Source organism: Bubalus bubalis, chromosome 14, assembly GCF_019923935.1.
Source record: "Bubalus bubalis isolate 160015118507 breed Murrah chromosome 14, NDDB_SH_1, whole genome shotgun sequence".
Classification (NCBI taxonomy): Eukaryota; Metazoa; Chordata; class Mammalia; order Artiodactyla; family Bovidae; genus Bubalus; species Bubalus bubalis.
This window is the reverse complement of record NC_059170.1, coordinates 17,919,238-17,931,611: the sequence shown is the minus strand read 5'-3', so window position 1 is coordinate 17,931,611 and position 12,374 is coordinate 17,919,238. Positions and strand designations below refer to the sequence as shown.

Here is a 12,374-nt window from a genome sequence, read left to right as displayed (position 1 = left end):
AGTTGGTGATGCTATCTAACCATCTCATCCTCTGCTGCCCCCTTCTCTTTTTGCCTTCAATCTTTCCCAGCATCAGGCAGGGGGGCCCAAGCAAAGCCTCAAGCAGCCAATTTGATGGGAACGGCTGTCATTCTGTGAAATTCCACAGTCTAAGCCAGAGTCAGGGTTGAGTTGATCCCAAGTAAATAAGAAGCTGTGATTTTCTTGGTGCCAGCAGCAAACTTACCCTAATTTTATAGCAAATAAAACACATCCCTTCATAAAGAGGCTGCAAATGAAGTCGTGGCCAGAAAGGGGACTGACTCTCAGAAGTAGTCAGTGTCTCCTCGGTTTAAACTTCAGTGTCAGCTATGGACATAAAACTCTGCCCAGCAGGCCCAGGCCACAGAGAGACACGTAGGCCACGTGGGTTTCACCCTGCCTCTGTGTGAACTGATTCTATGAGGGGTTTTCATGTCTCAGGATCAGAGCCAGGCATCCCGTGAGCTTCTGAAAGTGAGGCCGCCCCTGAGTTCTGAGTTTGCCTCAGAATTGAATAGCGGCTGTCACAGCGCACTCAGTGACGCATTCCTGGCTCCAGGTTATTCACTGCCTTTCTCTCTCGACACAGAATTTGCTCAGGAGTCAGTCTGTCCCTTACTCTTGGCGAGAGATGGCTCACACTTCGTAAGAGACCATGTGTGCCCAAGTCCAGCCCTCCCAAGTAAATGCCTTTTGGAAAGGCCACCCAAGGAGGCTCCCTGGGAACACTGATGCTCAGCATTCTCCACCACCAGATTCTTGTGTGTGCGTGTGTGTTAGTCGCTTCAGTCGTGTCCGACTCTTTGTGGCCCCATGGACTGCAGCCCGCCAGGCTCTTCTGTCCATGGGATCCTCCAGGCAAGAATACTGGAGTGGGTTTCCGTGCCCTCCTCACCAAATTCTTGGCCACCCTCTAAGGACCAGGCGCCACATCTCTGTGAGGCCTCCGTGAGCCCCCTCCCCTGGGCTCTGAAGCCTCACAAGCTGGCCTGAGAGAGTCAGTCGTCAGCTCCTCTGAAGGACAGGGTCCTGGCCTGATTGGCCTCTGACGCCAGCTCTGCTCAGATAAGACTGGGTTTGTGGGAGGAGACAGCAGGAAGCCCCTGAGGCAGGGCCTGGGGTGGGGACTCACCCATGGGCGATTCTGGCCACGTGGATGCTGGGTATGCTGTACTCTCTGCCTGAGACATCCGACAGCACCGTCCACCAGTCTCCATCCCTGGAGACAGAAGGACAAGGGGGCCCCCTTCTCAGAAGGGCCAAGCCCTGGGAAGTGCTCCTGGGGGACTCATGGGGACCCTCCAGGCTGGGTCCTGTGGCCACCTGTCCCACCTGAGTGTCCCAGGCTTCCTTGCACCAGCCGGTCCAGGTACCTCCTGGGCAGCAGGTGGTCTGATTCAGGGCCCCTCCCCACTGCTTCTCCCTGCAGGAGTGTCAGGCTGTAGACACTCCGCCTGTGTCAGCTCAGCACCAAAGGCCACGCTCTTTTCTCCTGGAAGAGGCCCCTCCACCCCTGAGTGCATCTTCGGGGATTGGCGGAAGGGACAGAGCATCCAACCCACCGCCCTCGGAAGGACTTACTCCGAGATGATGGTCAACGGCTCGCCCAGTCTCAGCGACAGCTCTGCCTGCTCGCCCACTGGGAAACTGCCCAGGGCCACGGCCTTGGCCCGGCTCCTCTCTGGAGGGAGGGACAGAGGTGGTCACCCTCGGGCCAGATGTGAGTTCCAGTGGAGGCTGGGTTCTTCCATAAGTCCTCCCACAGGCACCCGGGGCGGCATGTCTGCTGGGCTCCCAGAGGGTGCCGGGATCTGATGCTTTTCCACAGGGCTGTGTAGAGCCCCAGGGCACCCAGACATCTCCTGGGCCCCTCAGGGAGAGGGCTGGTGTGGCAAAGGGAGTGGGGCTCCTGACTACAATCCCTTTTTTTTTTTTTTTGACTGTGCAGGGTCTTTGTCGCAGCGCATGGGCCCTTTGTTGCTGTGCACAGGCTTTCTTGAGTTGCAGTGAGTAGGGGCTACTCTCTAGCTAGTTGCAGTGATTGGGCTTCTTGCTGCGGTGGGTGGAGTATGGGCTCCAGAGTGCGTGGGCTCAGCGGTCGAGGCGCATAAGCTTAGTTGCCCTGTAGAAGTGGGATCTTAGTTCCCAGACCTGGGATAGAACCCGTGTCCCCCTCACTGGCAGGCAGATTCTTAACCACTGGACCACCAGGGAAGTCCCTGCTGCTGCTAAGTCGCTTCAGTAGTGTCCAACTCTGTGCGACCCCATAGACGGCAGCCCACCAGGCCCCGCCATCCCTGGGATTCTCCAGGCAAGAATACTGGAGTGGGTTGCCATTTCCTTCTCCAATGCATGAAAGTGAAAAGTCAAAGTGAAGTCGCTCAGTCATGTCCAACTCTTAGCGACCTCATGAACTGCAGCCTACCAGGCTCCTCCGTCCATGGGATTTTTCAGGCAAGAGTACTGGAGTGGGGTGCCATTGCCTTCTCTGAGGGAAGTCCCTACAACCCCATTTTTACACAGATCATCACAGGAGATTTTGATAGCTAACTGACAGTTCTAAGCAGGTATTAGCCTAGATTTCTGAGCTCAGCTTCTGAAAGGCACTGATGAGGTGGTTACCAGATGGACCAGCTTTGAGGGGCTGGGAGGGGGATATGGGGGGTGAGGGCTCCTGGAGGGGCCCAGGAGATCACCCATCTGGACGGGTGCTGTAACTCTGGAGTGCCTGCACATGGGCAGAGTGGTTCTCTCGTGACTTTTGTCCTGAGCAACAGGGGCAAGTCTGCGCTGCCCCCTCAGAAGTGCAGCCCCAGGCCCACTGTGACAGGCCTGGCCCAGAGCAGGTGCCCAGCAGGAGCGCATGGCTCTGTCAAGTGTCCTAGTCACACACCTGCCATATCTTGCTGAGCACCTGCTGTATGCATCGTCTCTGTTCAGCCCCATGACACAGCAAAGCAACTGAGGCTCCGCAGGGCACTCTGCCAGGAGTCCTTCTCCACCCGTGGGGCGCTGCTCCTGGGCCCAGGGAGGGTGGACTGGCCTGCACAGCACATCTCTGAAAGGCCCAGACTTCCTGGGAGGCTGACGTTCAAAGAGGGAGTCACAGAGACAGAGGATGCCAAGCCACCCTCACCCCTACCCCACGCCACGCCACCAGGACTGGTCCTGAGAACACAGGGGCCTTGAGGCCTAATCTTGAGGTTGGAGAGCAGGAGGCAAGCGGCTACCTTTAGCACAGGATGCTCATACCCTCACCCCACTGGGCACCAGCCTGTTCCGTCTAACTAGACCTCCTGATGCCTGTCCAGGCCCACTTTTACTGAAAAATCCCATCCTACTGAGCACCCTTCACCCACACCCCAGTGGCCCCCTCCCCTTCCTCCTCATCCCATCTCAGTAGGGGCCTCTGCATCAAGCTATGGGAAGCAGTCAGGGCCAGAAAGAAAGGTTTATGTAACCCACAGATGCTCCTCAGGGCCTGAGAGGCCTCTGTGAGGCCCTCTAGACAGAGCTGGGGCCCCAGGAAGTGAGGGAGGGACAGAAGAGGACAGACAAGGACCCAGGGGATGGGGCGGGGCAGACACAGAGCTGGACTCTTTATGGGGGCTGAGGGCCTCCAGGACATGGACAGAGTGAGACTGAGATTCTGGAAATGGACCGGTTCCTGCATGTTCTCCCAGACCCACATGGAGATCCCCTTGTTGACCCCAGACTAGAGTCCTCAGACCCTGGGGCCTGGCCATCCCACGGGGCAGGGGAATGCCTGATGCTCGAACACACGGTGCGAGTAAGTCTGGGGAGGGTGTCCTGTGACAAGAATGGAAGCAGGTGGCCAGAAGGGCCCCTCTCCCTTCTGGAAGCCCTGGCTTTGCATCCTCAGGAGCCACTGAGTTGCACATGCTGCCTCCTGACGGACTCCCTCCAGTGGCTGAGTCATCTTCATTCTTCACTCCTTGGACTAAATGAAATGTCCCCTCCGTGACGAGCCCCTCAGCCCACACTCTGAATCAGAGACCCTTAAAACTGTCACCAAAATCTAACACAATTGTAATTGATGGTTGCTTTAGCTCCTGTCTCAGGGGTTATGCCTGCCTTGTTCACAGCTGTGGCCAGTCCTTCCCCTGGAGACCCTGGGAGAGGGGGGTACCCAGTTCCCCTCTGTTCCCACAGGCAGGGAGGGCCCCAGGACACCTGCTGGGGGACACCCCTCTCAGCTGCCTCGCCGTGAGTCAGAGCTACCTTGAGGGCACTGCCTGTGGCTTGATTCAGAGGAAATAAGGTGGAGGTCTGTGTGGTTTCCAGATCTCTTCCTGCAGGGCCCCAGACTCTGGGTGCACAGTGAGTGGCAAAGAGGAGGCAGCTGCCTGCCCACCAGGTGTCTGCAGGATCCAGGTGTCGATAACACCTGGATCTGGGATCTGGGGGAGGCTGGTATTAAAGAAGGGAGGATACTGGGCCTTCCCTGGGGGTCCAGTGGTTAGGACTACTGACTTCTACTGCAGGGGGCATGGGTTTGATCTGTGGTTGGGGAACTAAGATCCTGTAGACTGTGCAGTGTGGCCAGAAAGAAAACAAATAATAAAAAAAAAAAAGAAAGGAGGATATTGGGGATGGGGGCAGAGAAGTGGAAAGGACGCCCCCGCCAATGTAGAGGACTTTTCAGATTGGGGGCAACACCTGCCAAACACAGACATCCAGACTGTGGCTCTGCACTCTCCCACTTCTGTTTAACTGTGTGGCTGTGTCCTTCCTCCTAAAGTGCTGATGGTTTACAGTAATCTTGTTATCTGTGATGGTTACTTTTGTGTCAGAGTGGCTAGCCCACAGTACTCAGATATTGGGTCAAATACTAGTCTAGAGGCTGCCATGCTGCTGTTTTTTTAGAGGAGATTAACATTTAAGTCAGTTGTTGTTCAGAACTTGTGTCCAACTCTTGGCGACACGGAGGACTGCGGCAGGCCGGGCCTCCTTGTCCTCCCTGGAGTTTGCTCAGCTTCATGTCCATCGAGTCAGGGATGCTATCTAACCATCTCATCCTCTACCACCCCGTTCTCCCTTTGCCTTCAATCTTTCCCAGCATCAGGGTCTTTTCCAATGATTTAAATCGGTAGGGTTTGAATTACCCTCCACAATATGAGTGGATCTTCTCCAGTCAGTTGAAGACTGAGAGAAAAAGGCTGATGTCCTTCGAAGAAGAGAGAATCCTGTCTCCAGGCTCCACTCTGGAATTCAGCAGCATCAGCTCCTCCCTGGTCTCCAGCTTGCTGAGCTGCCTTGCAGACTTCAGACTGGCCACTCCACAACTGCGTGGGCCAATTTCTTAAATTCTCTCTTACACACGTGTGCACACACATACTCTACTAGTTCTCTCTCTCTCTGGGGGCTGCTGACAAATGCATTATCAAAACCCCAAATCAGAAAGTGATGTTAGAAAGGATTTGTGGGCTGTTTTAGGGAACAAGAAAAAACTGGGGCTATAGTTCTAACATCAAAGTATTAGATACTGCAGGATATTTTGATGACCTAATCATCTGACTCATTGGAAAAGACCCTGATGCCAGGAAAGTCTTAAGGCGGGAAGAGAAGGGGACGACAGAGGATGGGATGGTTGGATGGCATCACCGACTCGATGGACATGAGTTTGAGCAAGCTCTGGGAGCTGGTGATGGACAGGGAAGCCTGGCATGCTGCAGTCCATGGGGTTGCAGAGTCCGACACGACTAAGCGACTGAACTGAACTGAATCATCATAAAAACAGACATTTTTAGTCAGGACTGCCTTAGAAAACCACAATGATAGGTCTAGCCTATGCCTTGTATGAACTCATTTTTCCAGGCATCATAGCTCTATTTTGCTTCAAGTATTTCATAGCACCTCTCAGGATAACAGCATCACCATCCAGCAGAACTTTCTGTGCTGATGGAAATGTTGTATAATTGTGTTGTCCAATAAGGTAGCTACTAGCTACATATGGCTGGTGAGCACTTAAAATAAATAAGGCTGGTGTGACTGAGGAGCTGAATCTTTGATTTTCATTAATTTCAGTCTAAACTGAAATAGCAACATAAGGTTAGTGGCTGTGGTAATGGATGGTGCAGCTTTGGAGAGCAGCGGAAGTGGGCTGGTCTGAGAGCTGCCGCTCAGTCTCTGGATAAGCTGAGTTGGGAGGAGGGAAGCCTTGGGAGACGCCTGGGGCCCATCACACCCTCCGGTTCGCTCCTGTCACTCTCTCACATATTCTAGTTTATCTGGGTTAATGTTCTGACCACTAATATGTACCCTCCGCGAGAGCAAGGACCCTGGCTGTGGGGTTCATGGGGAGGTGAACGCTCGAAGCTGTGTTTATACTTAAAGCTGTGTCGGAGTGGCTGGTCAGGAAGGCCCTGGCTGCCCCAGGGCGCACGGCCTACCTGCTTGCATGGGCTCAGGATTCTGGCCTTGCACACAGGGGCTGAAGCTTGGACTTGGAAGGGCTTTCCCCCTGCTGGGCTGACTTCCCATCGTTCTTCAGAAGAACATTCAGGAGCACATCGCCAAGAGAAATCTGAAAGAGATGCTGTGATGGGGATGTGCCACGGCTCCCCGAGCCTGGTGCCCAGACCCCCGCCTCCTCCCGCTCCTGCCCACCCCTCCTCCACCCCGCCCTGCCCCAGCTCAGCCCTGCTGACCTCCTGGCCGACACAAGGGAACGAGATCCCTCCCATCAGGACCAGGCTCCAGCCCCTCCCCACCAACCTCTGAAGGCTTTCTGCAAACCGGACCTTGTTTTCTTTTCATCCCATCTTTTCTACGCTGCAGCCATGCTCCATTCAATGTTTCTGGGCCTTTCCCTGTGTGAAATCCCCTCCCACTGGCCGGAAGACCCTTTTCCCATTTCCGGCCTGTCTGTATCCCACCCTCCCCAGGAAGTTTTCTCTGAATCCCCCAGCCCTAGCTGCTCATTGCCATGGTTCCTCAGAACCACTGCCTGACCTGGGATCACATTGTGTCACCTGGGGGGCAAGGGCCAATGACAGGACAGAGTTCATTCATCCCAGGCACACCGGGACCCATGGCTGGGTGGGCAAGGGGGATCTGAGGGGACTTGGGAGCTGGCGCGTCTTGCGAGCTAAGGTGACACCGAGCACAGTGACCAGTGTCACAGAGCAGAGTAGGGTGCCTGCGAGGCCATATGACACAGTGGTGACTTGCAAGTCTGTACAGGATTGGCTGTCGAACCATTTCCCTCTCTTGGCCTCCGTTTCCTTGTTTGAAAAAGGGGATAACGACACCCGCCATACGGGCCTGAGAGATAACGCGTGTGAAGAGGCTGGCTGGCGCCTGCTTTTCCTTTCTCACACCCTGAATGTCACTTCACCAGAGGCTGTTTCTGGGGACCTTCCCTGGTGTCCCTCTTGGCTGCCTGTTGTGCTCTTCCCAATTTTTAATTATTCATGTACTGGGGTGCTTGTTTAACCAGTCACGATTCCGTAGCATGCTATGAAGAAGGACCCCTCTGTTTGCCCAATTCCTCGGCATTTTCACCCACAGATGGCACTTGATGAACATTGCCTAAATGGATGGAGTGATTACAAGCTCTTTGGAAAGGTGTCTTATCCTTGTTTGTTATTGCTTAATCTCTAAGCTGTGCCCAACTCTTGCAACCCCATGGGCTGTAGCCTGCCAGGCTCCCTTGTCCATGGGATTCTCCAGGCAAAAACACTGGGGTGGATAGCCATTTCCTTCTCCAGGGGATCTTGCCCATTATCCTTAGAATAATTTAAATTCTCAGGTTTCCATGGTAATGCTGATTTTTTCAAACAACATATTATTAAGACGCTGCAGGAAGGTGGTTTCATTCTTTGAGACAGTTGCAGTCTTTTCCTTACAGACAGGACACGATTACACCAGTGTGGGGACATGGCAGGCTCCATCCTGCCTTTGAACATCTCCCTACCCCTGGGTGAGGACAGCTGCTCGCCATGATCATGGAGGGGCTCCCGTGGCCTCACCAGCCATCCTGTCTGAGGAGTAAAGGTCCTGCCTTAGAGGTTAGAACATCTATCTGTGAAACCATCTGCCATCTCATGCCATCAACACGAGGAAAACAGGATCTGTTTGCTCTCCCTCCTCGGGGAGCTCAGGCCCACCCTTAGGGGATGGCTCCTGGCAGCCACTTCCTGCTCAGACTTGGAAATCCTGAAACCTTGGCAGCCCGAGCTGGTGCTGCTGCCTCCTGGGGTCTCTGCTTCCCTCAAGGTCAAGGCAGCTTTTCATTTGGTCAGGTTTTCAACAGTCCTGCTGGTCCCAGCCTTTTCTTCCCGTGGGTATGAGGCACAGACATGGGTCCAGAAAACCCCTGGGACAGATCATGCCTGGCTAGCACGAGGGCTTAATTCAGACCAACCTAACTCAAGCTGTGTGACCTCAGGCAAAGCACGCGACTTCCCTGAGTCTCCTGTGTGAATCTGGGAATAATACTGACACCACGGGCTGTGAGGAGAAGCTGAGCAGCCTGGCAGGGAGAGTGTGCTCAGTGAAGGTTGCTTTCTTCTCCTTTGCAAGACAAAGTCACCACAGTTACCAACCACACTAAACCCAGAGGCTTCTTCCCGCTGCAGGTAGAGGTGGGGGCTGGGCCCACAGGAGGCAGGAGAACCTTGCACTCAGGCTGCCAGCCCCCAGCACTCTGCCAGCTCCCTTTACCAGGTCAGGTCAAGGTCAGGAAGACTTCTGGGAGCAAAATGAAGACCAGGGGTGGGTAGACCTAGGAAGAGGAGGTGGTATTGGCCCAAACTTAAAGAGACGAATTTAATAATAACTGTGTAAGTATCTGAACAACTTACTCATGTTAGGCACTTTGCAGGGGCCCAGGCATGGGCGGAAGGAAAGAGTTAAAGACAGCTGAGGTCAGCATACCCACCGCCCACATTGTTTTGATCATCGCACTTGACCTTTTGAGAGATCCCAGGGTTTGAATACCATTCCAAACAATGACCAGGGCCCAGAGAAAGTGACCTCGCGCTCTGTTGGTAGCTGGTTAGTGCAGACCTGGGTCTACAATCTGAGTCTTCTGTGTGTTTGTGCTTCTGAAAATAATTTCTCAGTGGTGGAGGTAAGTCACAGATTTGGATTGAGCTAAAGGGAGAACCCCTGCCCTCCCGTTTAGCTGAGAAAGATCAGCTGAAGACCTTTTTGAGAGAAACTGTAGACTCCAGAACTGAATGTGCCTTCAGAGGTTATAATCTAGACTCCTCGTATCCACTGACACCATACGGCTATCACTCAGAGAGGGTCCCCAAGTCACACAGCAAGTTGGGAACTGAGATGGGACCAGAATGGGCATGAAAAGCAGCTGGAGGGAACAGCAAAGGGGGAGAGGAGGACCCTCAGAAGCCGTTTCTCACAGCCTCAGCAGAACCAACTGCCCTTCCCGTTGAGCTTATTTCCCAACCGTATAGCCCACTCCCAGTCTTGAGGGGACCATCCTTCCTCACAGTCCCAAAGCCATCAGAAAACAAAAACAAGCATACTTACTGGTTTCCGGTCATCAGAGTCTTGGGGTGGGGGACCAGCTAAGACACATGCTTTAGCTGAAGAGGTTGGAGATCTCAGTGGGGTGTAAAGTCTTCTAGAAGTCTGCCAATGTCCTTAGTTCTAGGCCACCCAGAAACCTCTTGGCCTGAGTCTTCAGGGAGCTTTGGGGAGCTCGGCATCTGCCCGTGGTAGTGGTTTGTACCCCAGGGATGGGACAGGACCCCCGTGCTCCTCAGAGACCTCTGACTAGGTGGCCCTGTCAAGTACAGCCAGGCGGAGAGGCAGGACCCACATGTCTGAGCTCTGCTGCAGGGTTCTTGGGGCTCCTGGCTCACATCTGCAGGCTCTGTGGTTCTCACAACCACCCGTTTCCTCTGACGGCATCACAGACCATCAAGGAGCCACCTTCCTCAAGTTCCTGTTTGTGGGGGAGAAGCAGCTGCCACGTCACGATCCCGGAGGGAGAGGCTTCTCTTCTGGCTCTGGGGTTTGGGTCTGCTCTGAGGAACACAGACCCAATGGGTAGCCAGGCTTTCCTGATCGTCACCATCACCTGAGGGGGCTTGCTAGACTCAGATCCCTGAGACCCTCCCACATCTTCTGAATCCAAGTCAGCAGAGGAGCAGCCCCCAGACTCTGAATCTTCACCACTCCAAGAGATTCCTCTGGCTGGCAAGTATGGGAAGCATTGCCAAGAAGGCAGGTGTCCCCAAATTTACTGTGTCTAGGAAGCCCCTGGGGATCTTGTTAAACAGTAGATTCTGGTTCTGTGAGTCTGGGTGGGGCTCAAGATTCTGCACTGCTAACAACTCCCAGTGGATAAAACCATGTTGACCATCTGGGAGCCACACTGTGCGTGGACCTGGACAGTGGTTCTTCAAGTGTGGTCCCTAGGCCAGTAGCCCCAGTATCATCTGGGACTTCATTTCAGGAGGTTCTCAGGGCCCATCTTAGGTCTACCCAATCAGAAACTCCATGGTGGAGGGCCAGCAACCTGTCTTCACAAGCCCTCCAGGTGATCCTTGATGCATTCCCTAACCTTGAGACTCACTCCGCTGGGATGAAGAATCTCTGATAAAATTGTCTCTGATTGGTGTGCTTAAATCAGTTATTAACATTTAAATAAATTAAAATAAAAACCTCAGCTCATTAGCATCTAAATAATCATACCCACTCATTATCTCCCCTTTAGGGGGCTTAGCAATCCTGGAGACAGATGTTTTGAACGCAAAACTGTCATTTCACAGACAATGCAGCCTGATTCGGGGCCCTGCCGTACCTGGATTCATGGTCTCCCTTTCTCCTGGGGAAGGCTTGAGATTTAACTCCTGAGGCATGTGATGTGGAGAGTGGAGGGCCAGAGTGGAAGTGCCTCCTCTTTAAGAAAGTTCTAACCAGCATGCTACAGTGGGTGACGGCCCCTCAAGGATGTGGCCTGTGGCTGGGAGGGACCTGATCGTAGCCCCAACCACCTGCTCTTGCCTCCACACCACTGTGATGTCCATCTTTCCATCTGACAAACAGCCTTTCACACTGGCCTTAAGGAGCAGTCCATGAGCAAGGAACGAAGTAGGGAATGACATCTCTGGTCTCAAAACATTCCCACCATATGCTCTCCCATTCCACTCAGGGAGGTACCTGGAAATGAGAGAGTCTAAAGCCTAGATGTGCAGCTCTGTTAGTTTCTAGACTATTTTTAAGTTAGTTACCTCTGGGCCTGTCTTCTCATCCATAAAACTGGAATAGGTCTACCTTCCTGGATCAGAGGAGGGACACGCAAGAAGATGAAAGGGCTCAATCTGTAGTGGGTGCTCAATAAAAGCCTTAATGAAACATGAAAATGCATTGATTCTGGAAGAACTAGGAACCTTGTCGAGTAGGTGTCTCTGGCGACATCACTTAACTTTCCTCAACCGTTCTTTGTAAAATGCACTGCCCACTTCGCAGAGCTGCCACAAGAACTGCGTGAGAAAATTCACACAGAAAAGCTTAACATAGTCATAGTGTGTAGCGTCTACCTGGCCACTTCCTTACCTCTCACAAAGCAGGCGCTCCAACTTCTTTTTTTTAGTATTGAATAGGAAGAAAGAAAATGCAAATGAGAAGAGGATGAGTATGGTAAGAACCAGCTGGGTGTAGTCAGCTGGGGCCTGACCCCAGGCACAAAGCCAAGCTGGGAAGAGGCAACCATCCGTGCTGTGCAGCCAAGACGGCTGGAGCTGGGTGGGTTCTCAGAGCAGCCCTGGTCATCAGACCACCTGCAGCTCTGGAACTCCGTGCTGGATGGTTTAGTCTGGAACTCAGCGCGGACACCTGATCTGCCTACGGGCACTGGTTTCCTGTCCTCTACTAGGAGACGCAGGGTCGAGTCATTTTACAAGTACCTCCCAAAGACACTGTGACCTGGGTATACTGGTAGCCACAGCCCCTGGATCATTCAGAACTGATCTAGGATGGCCACCCCCCTGGAATTATTCTTGGGGGGCAGGGTACAAAGAGCCCTTGCTGGAGAAACACAGCCTGGTCTGTCAGCGGAGCCCTGGCAGGTGGCTGCAGTTACCGCATGAAGGGTGGGACGCAGCAACCGTGCACGAAGGGCAGAGCTGAGATGCTGAACGCCCTCCCGAGACCTCACCTGCTCCTCCATCACAAACTAAGGACCAAGCTTCTCACGGTTTTTCGTCTGAGGGGGATACAGGTGTGTCAGGTGGACTCAGGGTTCAGTCCCGGCTAGCTTACTGGCATGATGATCTCGGGCATATGATTAATCCCAGGACTTGGTTTCCTCACTTTAAATGGATGGTGTCGCTGGGTGGATAATCATCAGGTATGTG

At 53.5% G+C, this 12,374-nt stretch overlaps 1 protein-coding gene across 5 annotated transcripts in view; it reads right to left on the bottom strand.

Moving 5' to 3' along the window:
* SLA2 (Src like adaptor 2) overlaps nt 1-12,298 on the bottom strand; it is a 29,543-nt gene extending 17,245 nt beyond the window's left edge. The window contains exons 1-4 of one of the 5 annotated variants that reach the window (XM_025263524.3): nt 9,541-9,906; nt 6,435-6,568; nt 1,603-1,702; nt 1,154-1,240 (exon numbers count right to left, since the gene is read on the bottom strand). In XM_025263524.3, coding sequence (XP_025119309.2) covers nt 1,154-1,240; nt 1,603-1,702; nt 6,435-6,525 — 278 coding nt within the window. In that variant the 5' untranslated portion in view covers nt 6,526-6,568; nt 9,541-9,906. The other 4 variants (XM_044927685.2, XM_044927686.2, XR_006544399.2 and 1 more) reach the window with 4 other exon arrangements.
* Between the last annotated feature and the right edge of the window lie 76 nt (nt 12,299-12,374).